This window comes from Melospiza melodia, unplaced genomic scaffold, assembly GCF_035770615.1.
Source record: "Melospiza melodia melodia isolate bMelMel2 unplaced genomic scaffold, bMelMel2.pri scaffold_32, whole genome shotgun sequence".
Lineage (NCBI taxonomy): Eukaryota > Metazoa > Chordata > Aves > Passeriformes > Passerellidae > Melospiza > Melospiza melodia.
Genome location: NW_026948638.1, coordinates 9,560,091 through 9,575,393, shown reverse-complemented (window position 1 = coordinate 9,575,393; position 15,303 = coordinate 9,560,091). Strand labels below are relative to the sequence as shown.

General features: G+C 50.0%; 1 protein-coding gene across 1 annotated transcript; it reads right to left on the bottom strand.

Moving 5' to 3' along the window:
• Window positions 1-4,027: 4,027 nt before the first annotated feature.
• Window positions 4,028-4,960, bottom strand: LOC134434136 (olfactory receptor 14J1-like). The gene has a single exon (XM_063182827.1). The coding sequence runs from the start codon at window positions 4,958-4,960 to the stop codon at window positions 4,028-4,030; it is 933 nt and encodes a 310-aa protein (XP_063038897.1).
• Window positions 4,961-15,303: the final 10,343 nt, after the last annotated feature.

Sequence of the window (15,303 nt, the reverse complement as noted above, 5' to 3'; positions counted from 1 at the left end):
ATGAGCTTCTGTAGCCCTTTCTGCTGCCTTTCTCTCAGAGACCTGCTGAAGTAACGTGTTATACACCACCCGCCACAACTTCCCTAATTTCTTTGCTGACTTATCATCGTCTAGTACTGTATCCCACAATATTTCCCCAAACTTCCTCCACTCTGATAACTCATGAACTGTATTGGGTTAGCAAAGATACCTTTAGCATTGCCGTAAGCTAATAACCCTGGTAAATCCTTTTTTAAATCTATCCCCTTTATTCCTCGCCGTTCTAAATACGTGGCGAATAGATTGTATGTCGCTTGCCTATCCATACCTATTAATCAGCGCGCGCTGTTGCAGCTCTCCAGGTTCCGGCGGCACGTATTGGCTTGAGTCACCGTTGTGAACCTCAAGGGTGCTTTAAATTCTGGCACCGTCCCAGCTGCAAGGACCCAAACCCAACTTCCTCGACTGTGGCGTAATCCCCTTTTTTCTTTTAATCCAAGAAAAAAGGACAGAGATTCGGCGTTGCCCACATTCTCCACCATTTGTCGACGGAAGGAGACCAGGACATCAATTAGATCATCACAGGCCCAATTTTATTGATCAGTACAGCGGGTTAAATACAGTTCATAATGAGCTTCATACATATTGCAAAAGTTGAGCTCAGGATTGGTTAGTTATATATCAGCAACTACGCCTACTTCTGCTTTCTTATGGTTATACTTTTGATACTTTCTACATATTCTCAGGAAGAATCTCTCTTCCCTATTCTCATGTTGCGACAAGGGCATTCTGTCCTTGCCTATTATTGGTCACTGACTGCTGACTTCTCCTTTCAGCTTACTGACTGCTGACTTCCCTCTCTCAGCTTAACCAGCGGCATTATGTCAGCATGGCCTTTCTCAGCTAACCAACTATTAATAAGACTCTCCACACCAAATCAGGTCCTGATTTATTGAATGGAAACAGCCCTTAAAAACAAAGGGATCCAAAAATGGATGGACACATTTCAAGAAAGCAATCTTAAGGGGGAAAGAGAAGCCTGTTCCAGTGTGGCAAAAGATGAGCTGGTAAGGAAAATTACTGACCATGTGGGAATCCATAAAATCAGAGGGTTTTTTGAAAGTTGCAAAAGGCAGGCCACTGAGACAGTGGAATTGTGATTTGAGCTAAGCAGTTGCTGTGAGATAGGTCAGCAGGAAAATTATCTAAAAAGTAGAAAACTAAAGACAAATAGAACAATGGTCTGTGTATTAACGCTTGTCTAGAATAACTCCCTAAGCTACAGTGAAGTTTATCTAGCAAGATAGTAGGAAGTTTGAAGCTTAATAATAGAGCTCTATGCATTGTGTTTTAAGGCTTACATGCAGGTATTGTATTTGAAATAAGCAAGCATTTTTTTAACCAAAGGTACGTGTGCTTAAAGTGATTGGATAGAACTACTGCCAATATGCTTTTGCTTTGTGTGATTGGTCAAAACACTTTTAAAATAAGTTGTAACATTAAGTTCTCTGTCTGCTTCCTGGGCTGTGAACTGATGGCATCTTCCCATTGCCATAACCATGAATGAGACTGATGCTGAAAAATAAAACAGCTTAAGGAAAGTTGCTAGCAGTCCTGTCCTATTTGTGAATTGTAAATAGCCCCTGGTCGGCAATATGGCCTGGCTGCCCATGGAACTTTTGTGGGAACTCAGGGTAAAAAGGACCAGCAACTCAGGAAGTGTTTAAGGATGTCCTTACGTTATGCAGAAAGAAAAGTTGAGAAGTGAAAGCTCAATTAGAGCTTAACCTGGCCACCTCTGTAAAAATAATAATATTAAATTGTTTTAATTTTAAAAAAGTTATAGCAAAAGTAGGGAGAAGGAGAACCTCTACTCTTTTTTGGATGCAGTGGAGAATATAGAAACCAAAGTAAGGAAAAGGAAATATAGTAACCAAAGATAAGGAAATGGCTAAGTTACTTAACACAGTGTCTGTCTCATCTTTCAATAATAGAACAGGTTGCCCTCAGGACAAGAGTTCTCCTGAGCTGGTAGATGGGCACAGGGAGCAGAACAGCCCCCTGGAATCCAGGAGGAAGCAGTTGGTGACCTGCTGAGCCACTCAGATGCTCACAGGTGTATGGGATCAGATGGGATCCATCCTAGGGGAATGAGGGAGATGGTGGATGAGCTCCCCAAGCTGCTCTCCATCGTTTACCATCAGTGCTGGCTCAGCAGGGAGGTTCCAGAGGAGTGGAGGTGCCAGTGTGAGCCCATCCCCAAGAAGGGCTGGAAGGAGAAGCTGGGGAACTCCAGGCCTGTCAGCCTGACCTGGGTGCCAGGAAAGGTTGTGGAACAGATCACCTTGAGTGCAGTTACGGGGCACTCACAGGATGGCCAAGGGGTCAGAGCCAGCCAGCGTGGACCTCAATATCTGCATTGATGATCTGCATGAGGGGATTGAATCCATCATGAGCAAATTTGCAGAGGACACCAAGCTGGATGTGAGTGTGGATCTGCTGGAGGGTAGGAGGGCTCTGCAAAGGGCCCTGGACAGGCTGCATTCAGGGCCCAAATCCAACAAGGTGATATTTAACAAGTCCTGCCCTTTGGCCACAACAATCCCTGCAGCACTACAGGCTGGGGACAGAGTGGCTGTAGAGCAGCCAGGCAGAAAGGGACCTGGGGGCACTGATGGACAGCAGGCTGGACATAAGCCAGCAGTGTGCCCAGTTGGACAAGAAGGCCAAATGCTCCTGGTCTGGATCAGGAATGGTGTGGCCAGCAGGAGCAAGGCAGGGATTCTTCCCCTGTGCTGGGCACTAGTTGGGCAACACCTCAAGGGCTATGTCCAGTTCTGGGCCCACTGGAGTGGGCAATATGAAGAAATTTGTAGCAGGAAGAATAAAGAAAGCAAAGGTGAAGCAAAGGAAATGCTCAGGGCAGTTTGAAGGTGGCTGTCAGGCAGCCCTGGCTCTGAGCAACAGCATCTGCAGTGGGACAGGAAACTCCCAGCTGATGGGAACAAACTTTCTGGCTGACTGCAGAGACCAGGACAAAGCTGAGTGGTTTCCCTTGTGTCCCCCAGCCCTTGCTGGCCCCAGGGGCTGATGGCATTTGTGCTCCCTCAGGTTCATGTCCCCACAGCAACAGCATGGGGGTGCTCCTGCCTGCTGTGTGCAATGCAAACAGGGGCTCCTGAGGCAGTGCTGCTGTGTCTGTGCCTGCAAGGATGGGGCACCTGTGCGAGCTGAGGGAGAGGCCAGGGCTGCAGAGGGGGGATCTTGTTGGCAGCTCTATGAGGATGCTCTGGGACGCTGCCCTGGGCTGTGCAGCGCACTGGGGATGGATCAGCCCCTGCTCTACTGCTCCTTCCCATCTGCCCCAGGGCCCTTGCAGAGACCCAGCCATGCTGTTTGCCCCCAGCCTGCCCACGGCCAGCCTGGGGCTGCTCACGGGGTTTTTCTGTGCTGAGCATTGGCCTGGGCGTGTTCTTGAGAGAGCCTGGGCAAGGAGCCTGGAGCCCCCAGGGCCTGGGCTGAGGCGTCAGTGCTGCCCCAGCAGTGCCCATGGGCTGTCCCTGCTGCAGCCCCAGCACTGCCACCCCCAGGACTGTGCCCGGCCCCGAGAGCACTCCGGCCCTGCAGCAACACCAGGGCCACCAGGGCAGTGGGGCAGGGCCATGGCAGCAGCACTGGCAACACCAAGTCCTGCTGCTGCTGCTGGGCACAGCTGCTGTGCCCGCCCTGATCTGCCCCCCAGCTCTGCACACAGACATTGCTGCTGCAGCTCCAGAGAAGGCAACAAAAGGGCATCTGTGCAGAAAACTCTGCTGGGGGATCCTGTAGTTCCTTTAAAGCCACCAAGAGTGCAACCCCTCATTGATACAGTCTGTGGCCAAAGGGAAGGTGGAGAGAAACCAAATGAGAAATGACACAAGGAATGGCTTTTCTTTGTGGACAACATGAATACCTAAAATGAAGGAAAAAATACCACCACAACTAAACCAACAAGAAGTATCAATGATGACTTTTATTACAAGTGATTGGCAGAATTTGGCCAGCACATTTAATGTTCCTGAAAGCATCCAGTCATCATTGTCCGCACGGCAGCCTTGAGCTCCTGGTTCCTCAGGCTGTAGATGAGGGGGTTCAGGGCTGGGGGCACCACCGAGTACAGAACTGACAGGGCAAGATCCAGGGATGGGGAGGACATGGAGGGAGGCTTCAGATGAGCAAATGTGCCTGTGCTGAGGAAAAGAGAGAGCACGCCCAGGTGAGGGAGGCATGTGGAAAAGGCTTTGTGCCGTCCCTGCTCCGAGGGGATCCTCAGCACAGCCCTGAAGATCTGCACATAGGAGAAAACAATGAACACAAAACAACCAAATGTTACACAGATGGAAAACACAAGAAGCCCAAATTCCCTGAGCTTTGAGTGTGAGCAGGAAAGCTTGAGAATGGCGGGGATTTCACAGAAGAACTGGCCCAGGGCATTGCCATGGCACAGGGGCAGGCGAAATGTATTGACTGTTTGCAGAAGAGCATTGAGAAAGGCACTGGCCCAGGCAGTTGCTGCCATGTGGGCACAAGCTCTGCTGCCCAGGAGGGTCTCGTAGTGCAGGGGTTTGCAGATGGACACATAGCGGTCGTAGCACATGACGGTCAGGAGAAAATACTCTGCTCCCATGAAGAAGATCAGCAGAAAAACCTGAGTAGCACATCCTGTGTAGGAGATGTTTCGGGTGTCCCAGAGGGAATTGTGCATGGCTTTGGGGACAGTGGTGCAGATGGAGCCCAGGTCGCTGAGGGCCAGGTTGAGCAGGAAGAAGAACATGGGCGTGTGCAGGAGGCGGCTGCAGCCTACGGCGCTGATGATGAGGCCGTTGCCCAGGAGGGCAGCCAGGGAGATGCCCAGCAAGAGGCAGAAGTGCAGGAGCTGCAGCTGCCGCGTGTCTGCCAATGCCAGCATGAGGAACTGGCTGATGGAGCTGCTGTTGGACATTTGCTGTGGCTGGGCATGGGGACCTGTTCATGGAGAAAGGACAGTGACAAGTCAGAAGGGGCTGCTTTGAGCCAAGCCTGGGCCATTCCCCGCAGACTGTCCCTGTAGCCTTGTTCCTGCTCTGGTAAAACCTTCACCCAGGTGCCAGCCTGAGCTCCAGTTGTTCTGGCTGAGTTTGCCGGGAGCAGCCAGGCCTGTGCTTAGGGGCTCTCAAGGAGCCATCCCTGCCCTGGTCTCCTGGATTTGTGGCCATGGGGCAGAGGGACAAGGCTGAATATTCAGGATTTGACAGGGGAATCGCTTCTAATGCAGACAGGCTCGCTAGCATCTGCATTCACGGTCATATAAGACATGAATAGTAGGACGTTTTTTTAGGAATTGTCTTCCTCCCCACCCTTCATTCCTGGCTGTCTGACGTCAGAAATCCCCAGCATTTCTGCTGCACTCAGAGTTTGCTACTGAGAGATGGGAGAACCAAAGGATTCCCTGTGGCTGAGGGAAGGTGAGGGGCTGGATGGGCTTGTTCCCACCTGCTCTGGCTTTGCACCTTAGGCTGCAATCAGAGCACAATCACACTCCTGGGTCTCCCTGGGATAAACCAGACCCTGCCCAGAGCAGAGGGATCCCTGAATGTCTCACCCTCTCTCGAGGTCTCTGGGCAAGGTCTCAGCACCCCCTTGTGCCAAGGACACTCATGGCTCCCTTGGCAAACCCAGCAGCATTTCCTCAGCTCTGGCAGCTCTGCCCTTCCCTGCGGGACATTCAGGGAACTCCCAGAGGCTCTGGCACATATTTGCACGAGGAGGGCAGCTCAGAGCTTGGAAGGGCACAGCAAGGAGATCCCTGGCTGTGCCCATGATGGGATCTTAGGGAGGGGGCTCAGCTCATTCCCCTTTCCCATGGACTGCTTTGCCCACAGCCCCACAGGTGCCAAGGAAGCTTGGACACCCCATTTCCATGGACAGCCCTGCCTGGAAAGAATGCCAAGGGCAGAGCCTAACTCAGCTGCTGCAAATGCCAGAGCCTCTCTGAGAGCAGCAGATAACAGTGACAATATCAGGGCAGGGCTGAACCAAGAGAAGATGTTGTGGTGCTGTGCCTGAGAGGGCAGGGCAGAGACAGCCGGGCACTCAGGACAGTGATCCCATGCCCAGCTGTGCCCGGCACCTCCCACACACCAACAGTGCCCTCATCCTGCCCCCAGCACTGCTGTCTTCAGCCCCCTCTCCTTCCCTGAGCATCTCCCTGGGCCTGGACATTCCCTCCTGAGAGGAGCCTTTTCCCTGCCAGCGCTCACAGAGCCCATCCCAGCCTGTGTGCCCTGGCCGGGGCCCTACAGAAACCTGCCTGTGTGCAGGGCCCTGGCTGGGGCAGGCTCTGTGTGCAGCTGGGAAAGGGCAGCTCAGGAGAGCCCTGCTGGGCCCTGCAGAGGTGATGCTGCTGCTGTCCAGGGCTGAGGAGTGGCTGAGGGCCCTTTGGGAGGCTCCCAGCAGAGAGACTGACCACCCAAAGTTACAGTTCTGGAGTCTCCGTAAATGTTCAAACATTCCTTTGATGATCCTGTGTGTCCCTTTCAACTCAGAATGTTCTGGAATTCTGGGATTACAATTCCTCTTCTGCTTCTCTCACCCCCCTGTTGTCTGTAATCCGAAGACAAAAAAAAAAAAAAACAACCCTTGCAACAATATTAGAACAGTAAAGTAAAAACCAGACATTAATTGGAAACTTCCAGGTGTCCCGGTGGGGATTTAGCACATCCTGGCCCCTGATTTAAGCAATTTATTAAGGTTGATTAATTAGGATATTTAACAGGAACATCCAATAGCAGATTCAGTTGCCCTGGTTACACATCCCTGGGTCAACCCATTGGAGTAGGTCCAAAGACTTCTTTGCTTTCCCTTTTTATTATGACTGCTCATATTCTGGTCAGAATCCAGAATGTTCTTCTTGTAGGTCCTATTCCTGATAATAAGGCTATAAAGTGTTTCAGGAATGTATTTAGACAGTTAGCTTATTGTTCTAAAATCTAAGAGAAAGGTTGACAAACATACTAGAGTTAATTAAAGATTATAGTTATGGAAGAATTAAAGGTTATAGTTCTAGAAGTATATAATAGTAATTTGACCTAACTAAGAGTTTAATAGAGTTAGGGAAATATTATAGTTTTATAACTATATAATAGTAATTTGCAGAGCTACAAAGAGATGAAAAATGTATAAAAACAAAAATCTTTATGTCATCACCCTAACCTTCCCACTCTACTCCAAGCAGGAAATTGAAAACACTCTCATGAAAGCTCCTGATCTTTCCAGCAATCCCATGCTTACCTTCTTTGGGAAGTGTCCTCCGGAGCTGTGCCTAGGCTGGTCTGGAGCTGGGAGCAGCCCTGCCCCACCCAGCCCCTCTCAGCAGCAGCCCCTGCCCTGCTCAGGTTGGCTCCTTCCCCCCAGAGCTTCTCCCCAGTGCTGGGAGCAGCTCCCCGGGCTGGCTGAGAGCTGTCCCTGGCAGGCAGCAGAGTCCCTGCCCCAGCACAGCGCCCTGGGCTGCAGGACCCTGCTCTGCACGACAGCCCTGGGCACCCCTGGCTGCAGCCCTGGCTTCTTAGCCCTGCAGCAGAGCCTGGCAACAGGAGCTGCCTTGGGCTGTGCCTGGGCTGGGGCAGCAGGGAAAGCCAGCCCTGCCCTAGGCCCACAGCCCTGCCCTACAGCAGCTCTGAGAGTCCTCCTGAAAGGTCCTAAAAGCTGTGGGATGTGCCAGCTCCAGGAGATCCCTGCAGGAACTGCAGCTTCTCTTCCCACAGCCAGGGAATGACTGTTTCAAACCTGGGATGATTTCTGCTCTAGTGAGCCCTGAGGTAGCTCTGCTCTGTGCTCCCAGCCCAGACTGAGTTTAACCCCTCTGTGCCTCTGTGCTGTGCCCAGGGTGGCTGCAGGCAGTGCCCCAGCCCTGCTGGGCTGTGCACGGGAGCTGCTCCTGGGCAGAGATGTCTCTCTGCAGCACTGCCCTTGCCAGGATCTGTCTCTGAGCCGGGAGCCTCTGTGCAGGTTTTTCAAAGGACTTTGATTTGGCTTTTAACTTGGAGTCTCTGGGAGGTTTGTGCAATCATGGCCTCCAACTATCTGCTGTAATTAGTCCCTGGAGAGGCTTTGTCAGTAACAACACTCATTGTGGCTCATTAATACTTCAGGGTGCTTTAGTTTTTTTAAGGTATTTGGTGTTTCCCTTTTGATACAGGCTCTGTGAGAGCTTTGTACAATCATGGCCCCAATTATCTGCTTTAACGAGTCCCTTGAGAGCTCTGTACTGACACTCAGTGGTGCTCATTAATACTTGGAGTTACTCAAGGTTTTTAAGGTACTTTGGAATTTCCTTTCTACACTGAGTCTCTCAGAAGCTTTTTGCCATCCTGGTCTCCAATTCTCTCCTCCCAGGAGTCCATGAGGAGCCTGTGTTGGAGATCGACCTCAGTGAGACCCATTGGTGCCTTGAGACACTTTGGGGTTTTCCACTAACTTTGACCCCTGGAAAGGTTTGTGCAGTTTCCCGTCAGGCCCAGGGTTCATGGGCTCAGCTCCAAATGCACAACAGGGCTCATTAGGATCAAGCAAGTCCTGACAAACCCTGGCTCTGCCTTGATTTCCCTGTGGTCTAGTTAAGTTCAGCAGGAAGTTTTCCTTTTGCAGTTATGAAGAAATATTTCAATGAGCTTCTAAGAAATATGTATTCCTTTTTTAAAGAGTGTATTTTATTACTGTTCTCTTTAGAGAAGAGGTGATTGCAGCATTCCGTGATTGATATTGATCCAGGGTCTCTCCTAAGGAGGTCTGGCCAGGTCAGTGAAGTTGTACCTTGGAGCTCAACCAGTATGGACAACCTTGGCCCACATTCCCCAGCCCCGTGTGAGAAGCTATTTTCACTTTCAAAAATGTAAATGCTTTATTAAGACCTTATCAAAATACAACAGAAGACTGAATAAAGAAAAGAATACAGCACCAAGAGCAAAGAATTCAGTCACTGTGTGCTCATCTACAAAATGGGTGTTCTGTCTTTTATACCTCTAGCCCCTCCCAAAATCTTGTCAATCGACTCCTTCTTCACTGTCCAGTGGTGGAGATCACTGTCTTACACTTTGATTGGAGGTCAGGTGCTGCCATAGTAACAAGCCGACCTTCCCAAATGCCCTGACTATTGAGGCCATCCTGTGATAACAATGCAAGGGGGAGGGGAAGGATAACTATACATCTACAAAATGATCCTTAACATATATTTAATATTCACCCCTTAATCGTGAGAGCCAACCATAGAATTGCTCATCTATAACAAGGCTCCCTTTTCTTTTTTATAAGTCATTTTGCTTGAACAATTAAGTCAAAAAATTTATCTCTCTCTTGAATGAGTCATACCAGCATCTGTTGATGTGGGCAAGGACAGTGGGAATGGGAGAAAAAAATCTCAGGATTTCCTTAGACACACTTATTTGGAATGGACAAAAGGGCATCCAAGAGGTCCAGTATGGCTTTGAGTCCCATCTACTGTGCCTATGTGGCTGCTATCTATAGTTGGTGTATCTTAGGGGTGAGAACAGAGGCCAACTCGGTCCTGCCCTCCAGTCCCCGCTGAATTAAAAGACAACTGAGCAATGATAGAGGTCTGGTATGGCCTTTTGTCCTTATCTTACCATGCCTACAGGGTTGCTACCCGCAGCAGGGCTATGGAGCCGTCTTGGTAGCAAACAAAGGGGCCAACCTGGGCTTGCCCTCCTTCCTTTGTCTTATTTTCTAAAAGAAGCTGTCCCATTACCTTTTACTGTCCTTTTAGTGCTTCTCTGCTGGAATTCATAAAGTTAGAGGGTTTTGAGAAAACAGCCAACCAGGAGCTGTGCTACCTATGTGCTTACACAAAATAAAGATCTCTGTATTAACAGGAAGAATAATTTTTCCCAAAGAAGAATTAATATAGATTATTCCCCGGAGCCTTTTTTTCCCCTGTGTTGTTGTGCAAATGTTTATGAGCCTTTCTCACTGAATTCCTGAAGCGAAGGGCTCAGAAAGAAGAGGCCACTGGAGTAGGAAAATTGGTCAGCAACCTCCAAGTGGCTGAGGATCCATGCTCATCAGAGCAGCAATGAAGAGAAATGGGCACAGCTTTGTGGCTGCCCCAGCTCTGGGATGGGTCCTGGGCCTGGAGCAGGAGCAGCTCTTGAGGGCCCCAAGGCCACGGCTCTTGTGCTGCCCTGGGCAGATGGGATGGCAGCAGGGGCTGCAGAGCTCTCAGCACCTCAGCCCGAGGGGAGCAGGGCAGCCAGGGAGCCTCCTGTGGCCTTGGCCCAGCACCTTCTCCCATGGCTGGGGCTGAGTGCTGTGGCAGCTGCAGCTGCTGCTGTGCCCTTGCCAGGGGCTGAGGCCATGGGGCAGTGCCCAGAGCAGCCTGGCCTGAGCAGAGCTGTGGGGCCAGAGGTGGCTGGGCTGGGCTGGGGAGAGGCCCTTGGTGCTGCCCAGAGCTCAGGGCAGCTGGCAGAGCTTGCAGGGAGCTGGGCTGGGCTCGGAGAGCCTGGCCCAGAAACCATCAGTGTCCATCTCAGCCTGGCTGAGTGTGCAGGGGCAGGACTCAGGTCAGGCCTTGTGGGGCAGGGCCAGCGCCTGTGCAAGGCATTGCAAACAGGGAAGTGCTCCAGAGAGGAGGCTGCTCTGTGCCTTTGGTGGCATGGACAGAGAAGGGAGGGGGCCCAGGACATTAGTCAGAGCCAGCCTCTGTGCCCAGCCCTTGGCAGCCCTGGCTGCTGAGCCCAGCTTTGGCCTGGGTTGAGTTTGGCTGTGACCCAGCTCCATCCTCCTGCAGGGCTCAGGCCCTGATCCCAGCCATGGCCAGCACTGGCTGGCCTCTCTGTTGGCCCAGAGGCCGGCAGAGCCCGGGGCAGGGCTGTCTGTGCAGCCCCACAGGTGCCAGGGGCTCTGCAGGAGCTGGCAGAGGCTGCCCAGCAGGGAGGCCATGGGGCACAGAGCCCCAAGGCTGCTGTGGGCACCACGGCACAGGGGCCGTTCCCAGCCGCAATGCTCCTGGCCTGGGCTGGGCCTGTACAGGGGCTGGGCCACCATGGCTGGGCCATCGCAGGGCCACAAAGGGGCCACGCAGCCACTGCCGGGGCTGACAGCAAGGCCAGGCACACAGAAGCAATTGCTGAGCATGGCCTGTGCTGGCCAGGCCTGACTGTGACAAAGGCAGAGCTCAGCTGCCCTTGGAGTCTGCTGGAACACTCCAGAGCCCAAAGAGCCTCCATAGCTGTGCGGGAGATAAGGCTGCAGGAGGGAAATGCAGGGCTGCTGCGGGATGGGGAGGGCATTGAATTTCAGCACACACCTCAGCTCTCTGATGATCCTGGCAGCAGGCTGGGCCCTGTTTCAGACTGGAGCAGAGCAGATGTTGATGGGACAGGAGCCCTGCGAGGCTGTCAGGGACCTGCAGCTTGCAAAGTCTTCTGCTCTCCCTCAGGTGCTCTCAGACAGATCCAATCTCAACTCAGCACCTCAGGGCACAAGTGGCACTGCCTGTTCATGGGCACACAACTGATGTCTGCCTGCAAAGGAGCGCAGGTTTTAATATCTGTTAGTTTCATAATGTACAAGCACATTTTTATTATCGGGGTACCTTGACTACTTTTAAGAAGTCGCAAAGTTTTCCCACCAGGACCAAGAATTTCCGAGAAGTGTGCTGATGGCAGAATGTGAAGAAATACTGATCTTCCTCTCTTCTTTTCTCACCAATATTCAGTGTATTACTTCCTCTCAGTCTTCCTTCAGGTGTTTCCAGCTCTCCTTTTTAAATGGCCATGTCTAAGGACATCTCTTCAGTAGACCAGCTCGATCTATGTCCTTCCCATTCCTCCCAGTTTTTCTCCTCTGGATGCTCTCTGGTCATTCAAGTGCCTCTCAACTGACTCATTTCATGCTTTGAAACTCAGGGAGTGCCTCAGTCTTTCTGAAGTTCAAATAAATATATCAATATTCAACATCTTGTTGTGTTTATATCTGTCAAAGAATTGCGATTTCTTATGTCCTTGTCTACAACTGTTCCTGTACAGAAATCCCTTGGGCATGGGGAACATGTCAGATGCTGCTGGGACATCCCAGAGAGCTGAGGGAAGAGCTATGATGGTTATTAAACTGTTCAAATGTTCAACTTGTGTTTGTTAAGTAAACTTAAAATTTCTGGTTAGTTTACTATTTCTAGAACAGATTTTTTTAGTTTACTTAGGGAGAGAAGTTTTCTTGTTATGGTTATGGACATTTTTTTACAAGAGGAAAAAATAGTTTTTGTGGTTCTTTATTTTGTCATGGCTAACAGCTGTCTGGGGAAATTTGTTATTGTGAAGTTGTTTTTATAGCTACAAGATTGCATCTTGTTGATGGGCCACATCAACTAATGAGCTAGTATTTTAAAGATGAGTTGTTCAAAGGTAAATTTTTTTATTGTTTACTTTTAAAATATCTTTATCTCTGGGAATAGAGATCTTCTCTTGAGGGTACTAGATTACTTTTTATTTCTGTTTAAACTTTTTATGGAATTACATAAAAAGTTTAAAGTTTTGGTTTTTTTTTTCTCTTAGTATGGAGGTTTCAGTTTGATAATAATTTGAATATTTTTTTATAGTTTTAGGTGTTATAAAGAAAAAGAGGGTTTTTTATGGTTTATAAGAGGATTTTAGTTTTAAGATTAAGGTATTTTTTCTTCTTTTTTAATTGGGATTTTTTTTCTTCTTTACTGATCTTGATGGTTTAATTGTTTGTTGTTTTAATATATGTTTGTATTTTATTTTTCTTTTACTTGGAAGAGGATTGAAATATGGAAAGGGTTAACACCTGACCCAAGAGTAACTTGTGGTGGAAGTAATGGTTGTGTTGTGTTAGGATTGGTTTTATAGCTGGTTTTTGGGGTTTTTTATGTTTAATTTTAGTTGTAGGGTTATTTTTTATGGGTTATAGGTTGTAGGGGTTTTTGGTTTCAGTTGTGTTGGGGAGAGGGGACTTAATGGTAAGATTTTAATAGCTCTGGCTAGCTTTGTTCTGGTTGGGGTTTTGTGGCCTCTTTTGTTTTCCTGTTTGGTAGTTGTTAGGGTTTGGTTTGGTTAGAATGGGGCTGATGGGGACAGGGGATGGCCTGGGGAGGGGAGAAGGGGCTCGGCCCATGGTAGGGTTGCTTGGTTTGGTTTGGTTTGGTTTGGTTTGGTTTGGTTTGGTTTGGTTTGGTTTGGTTTGGTTTGGTTGAGATGGGGGCCAGGGCGCGCTATTTCTTTGTTGACTTGAAAAGAAAGAGGAGGTTCCTGGGTTTTTCATCTTTAACATATGTGTATAACAGAGGCATGTTCAGTATCTTAGTGGTTTAATAGATTGTCAGTTACACAAAAAGTTTTGTATTACTTTGTACAATGCTTCTCATGTTCAAACTACGACAGACATTCAACCAACAAAAAAAAATTCTCAAAGCATTGACTTAGCACTTGCAACCTCACAAATTCTAAGCCTGTTCAATTTAATGTTAATCAAAATTTGCAGGAGCACAGAAACAGAAGAAGAAGACACAGAAAGAGAAAAACACAAAAAAGATACAGAGAAGCACACATACAGCTACCAACTCCTGGATTCCAGCACTGTTCAGAAGGAAATTCCAAGAGGAGGTAGGGTCAAGATGTGTGCTTGCCTTGTGGTCAGCCTTCAATACCCTTTGGTCTTCCTGGGCTCTTCCCCCAGGTGGGACTTGGGCTCATTTGGTCCCTCAGGAGCTGGGCTGGGGGCTGCAGAGGTGGCTGTGGAGCATTGCCTATGCTGTGCCAGGGACTGGCAGACACTGCTGGGCTGGGATAGAGGCTCTGGGGGAATTGGGGTTCCAGGGCAAAGCAGTGCTTGACCTGCCCTTTCATCCCCACACATTAAATGTTTTGAGCCAACAATCTCCTCCATCTATCACAATAAGGCAATGTTGGAGGTGAAATCCCAATTGTGGCCATGGGCACCTGGAGGAGAAGGACAGTTCTTTTCCATAGCAAGGAAAGCACAGAGCCCCAGTGTTTCAATAGCAGATGAGACCCTCAACTTGCCAAGGTAAGCTGGACCAGTAAGGGGGCCCAGGAGGCTGAACCAGCCCAACCTGTTCCATGCTCCCTTAGTTTTATGCTGCACTATGGTGTTACAATGACACCTTGGTTCCATGAGGTCTTGCAGTGTCACAATGGTCTCTGTTGTTCCCCAGGCCCCACAGTGTCACAGGACTCCTCTGTTCCATGTGCCCTCCAATGTCACAATGGACCTTTGGACCCTGGGGGTTTGCAGTGTCACAATGGTCCCCTTTGGCTCCACAGTGTCACAATGGACCATTGATGAAAGGAGGCCCCTCTATGTCACCCTGGAGCTTTGGTTCCATGCAGTCCTGCAGTGTCACAAAGACCTCTTGGTTTCACAAGGCCCCACAGTATCACAATGGTCCTCTTGGTTCTGTGGGGACCCCCAGGGTCACAATTGTCTCACTAGTTCCATGACTCACAGTGTCAAAATGCTTTCCTTATTCCATGGGGCCTCATAGTGTCAAAGGGTCTCTGTAATTCCATGAGTTCCATTCAGTGTCAGAATGGTCTCCTTGGTTTCATGGTGCCCCTCAGTGCCACAATGGCCCCTTGGTTCCATGAGGCTGTGAAGTCTCTTAATGGTCTTTCCATGGTTCCATGAGGCATTGCAATGTCACAATGCACCTTTGGTTTGATGGGGCCTCACAATGTCACAATGATCCCTACATTCCATGGAGCCACACAGTCGTCTGTACGGTCCCCTTGGTTCCATGAGGCCCAGCAATGTCACAGTGCTCTCCATGACTCCATGAGTCTCAGCAGTGTCACAGTGGTCCCTTGGTCTCACAGGGCCCCACAGTGTCACAATGGTCCCTTGGTTCCATGGGCCCTGTGCTGCTGCTGCATTCCCCCCTCCCCTTCCCAGGCCACCCTGCCAGCTGAGAAATGCTCCTTGGGGCTCAGCCTTAGCCAACAGCCCCTGGGCTCAGCTCCTCTGCAGCTCATCACAAACACTGTCTGCTCCAGGCACTGCTGCTGCCCAACCAGCCCCTGGTTCCTGTAGGAGCAGCCCTGGGAACTGTTTGTGTTCCCTCAGCGGCACAACATCCCTGTTCACACAATGCCAAAGAAAGCTGTTGGTGCCAAGTGCGGCCAGGATGAGCCATTGCTGGGACTGAAGCCCCTCTCTTGGGGCCCTGCAAACAGCGCTCCAAAAGGAGCCCTTGGAGCTCTCCTGGGCCAGCGACTCCCTCTGAGTGGGGCCTCTCCCAGCCAGGAACTCTCCCGT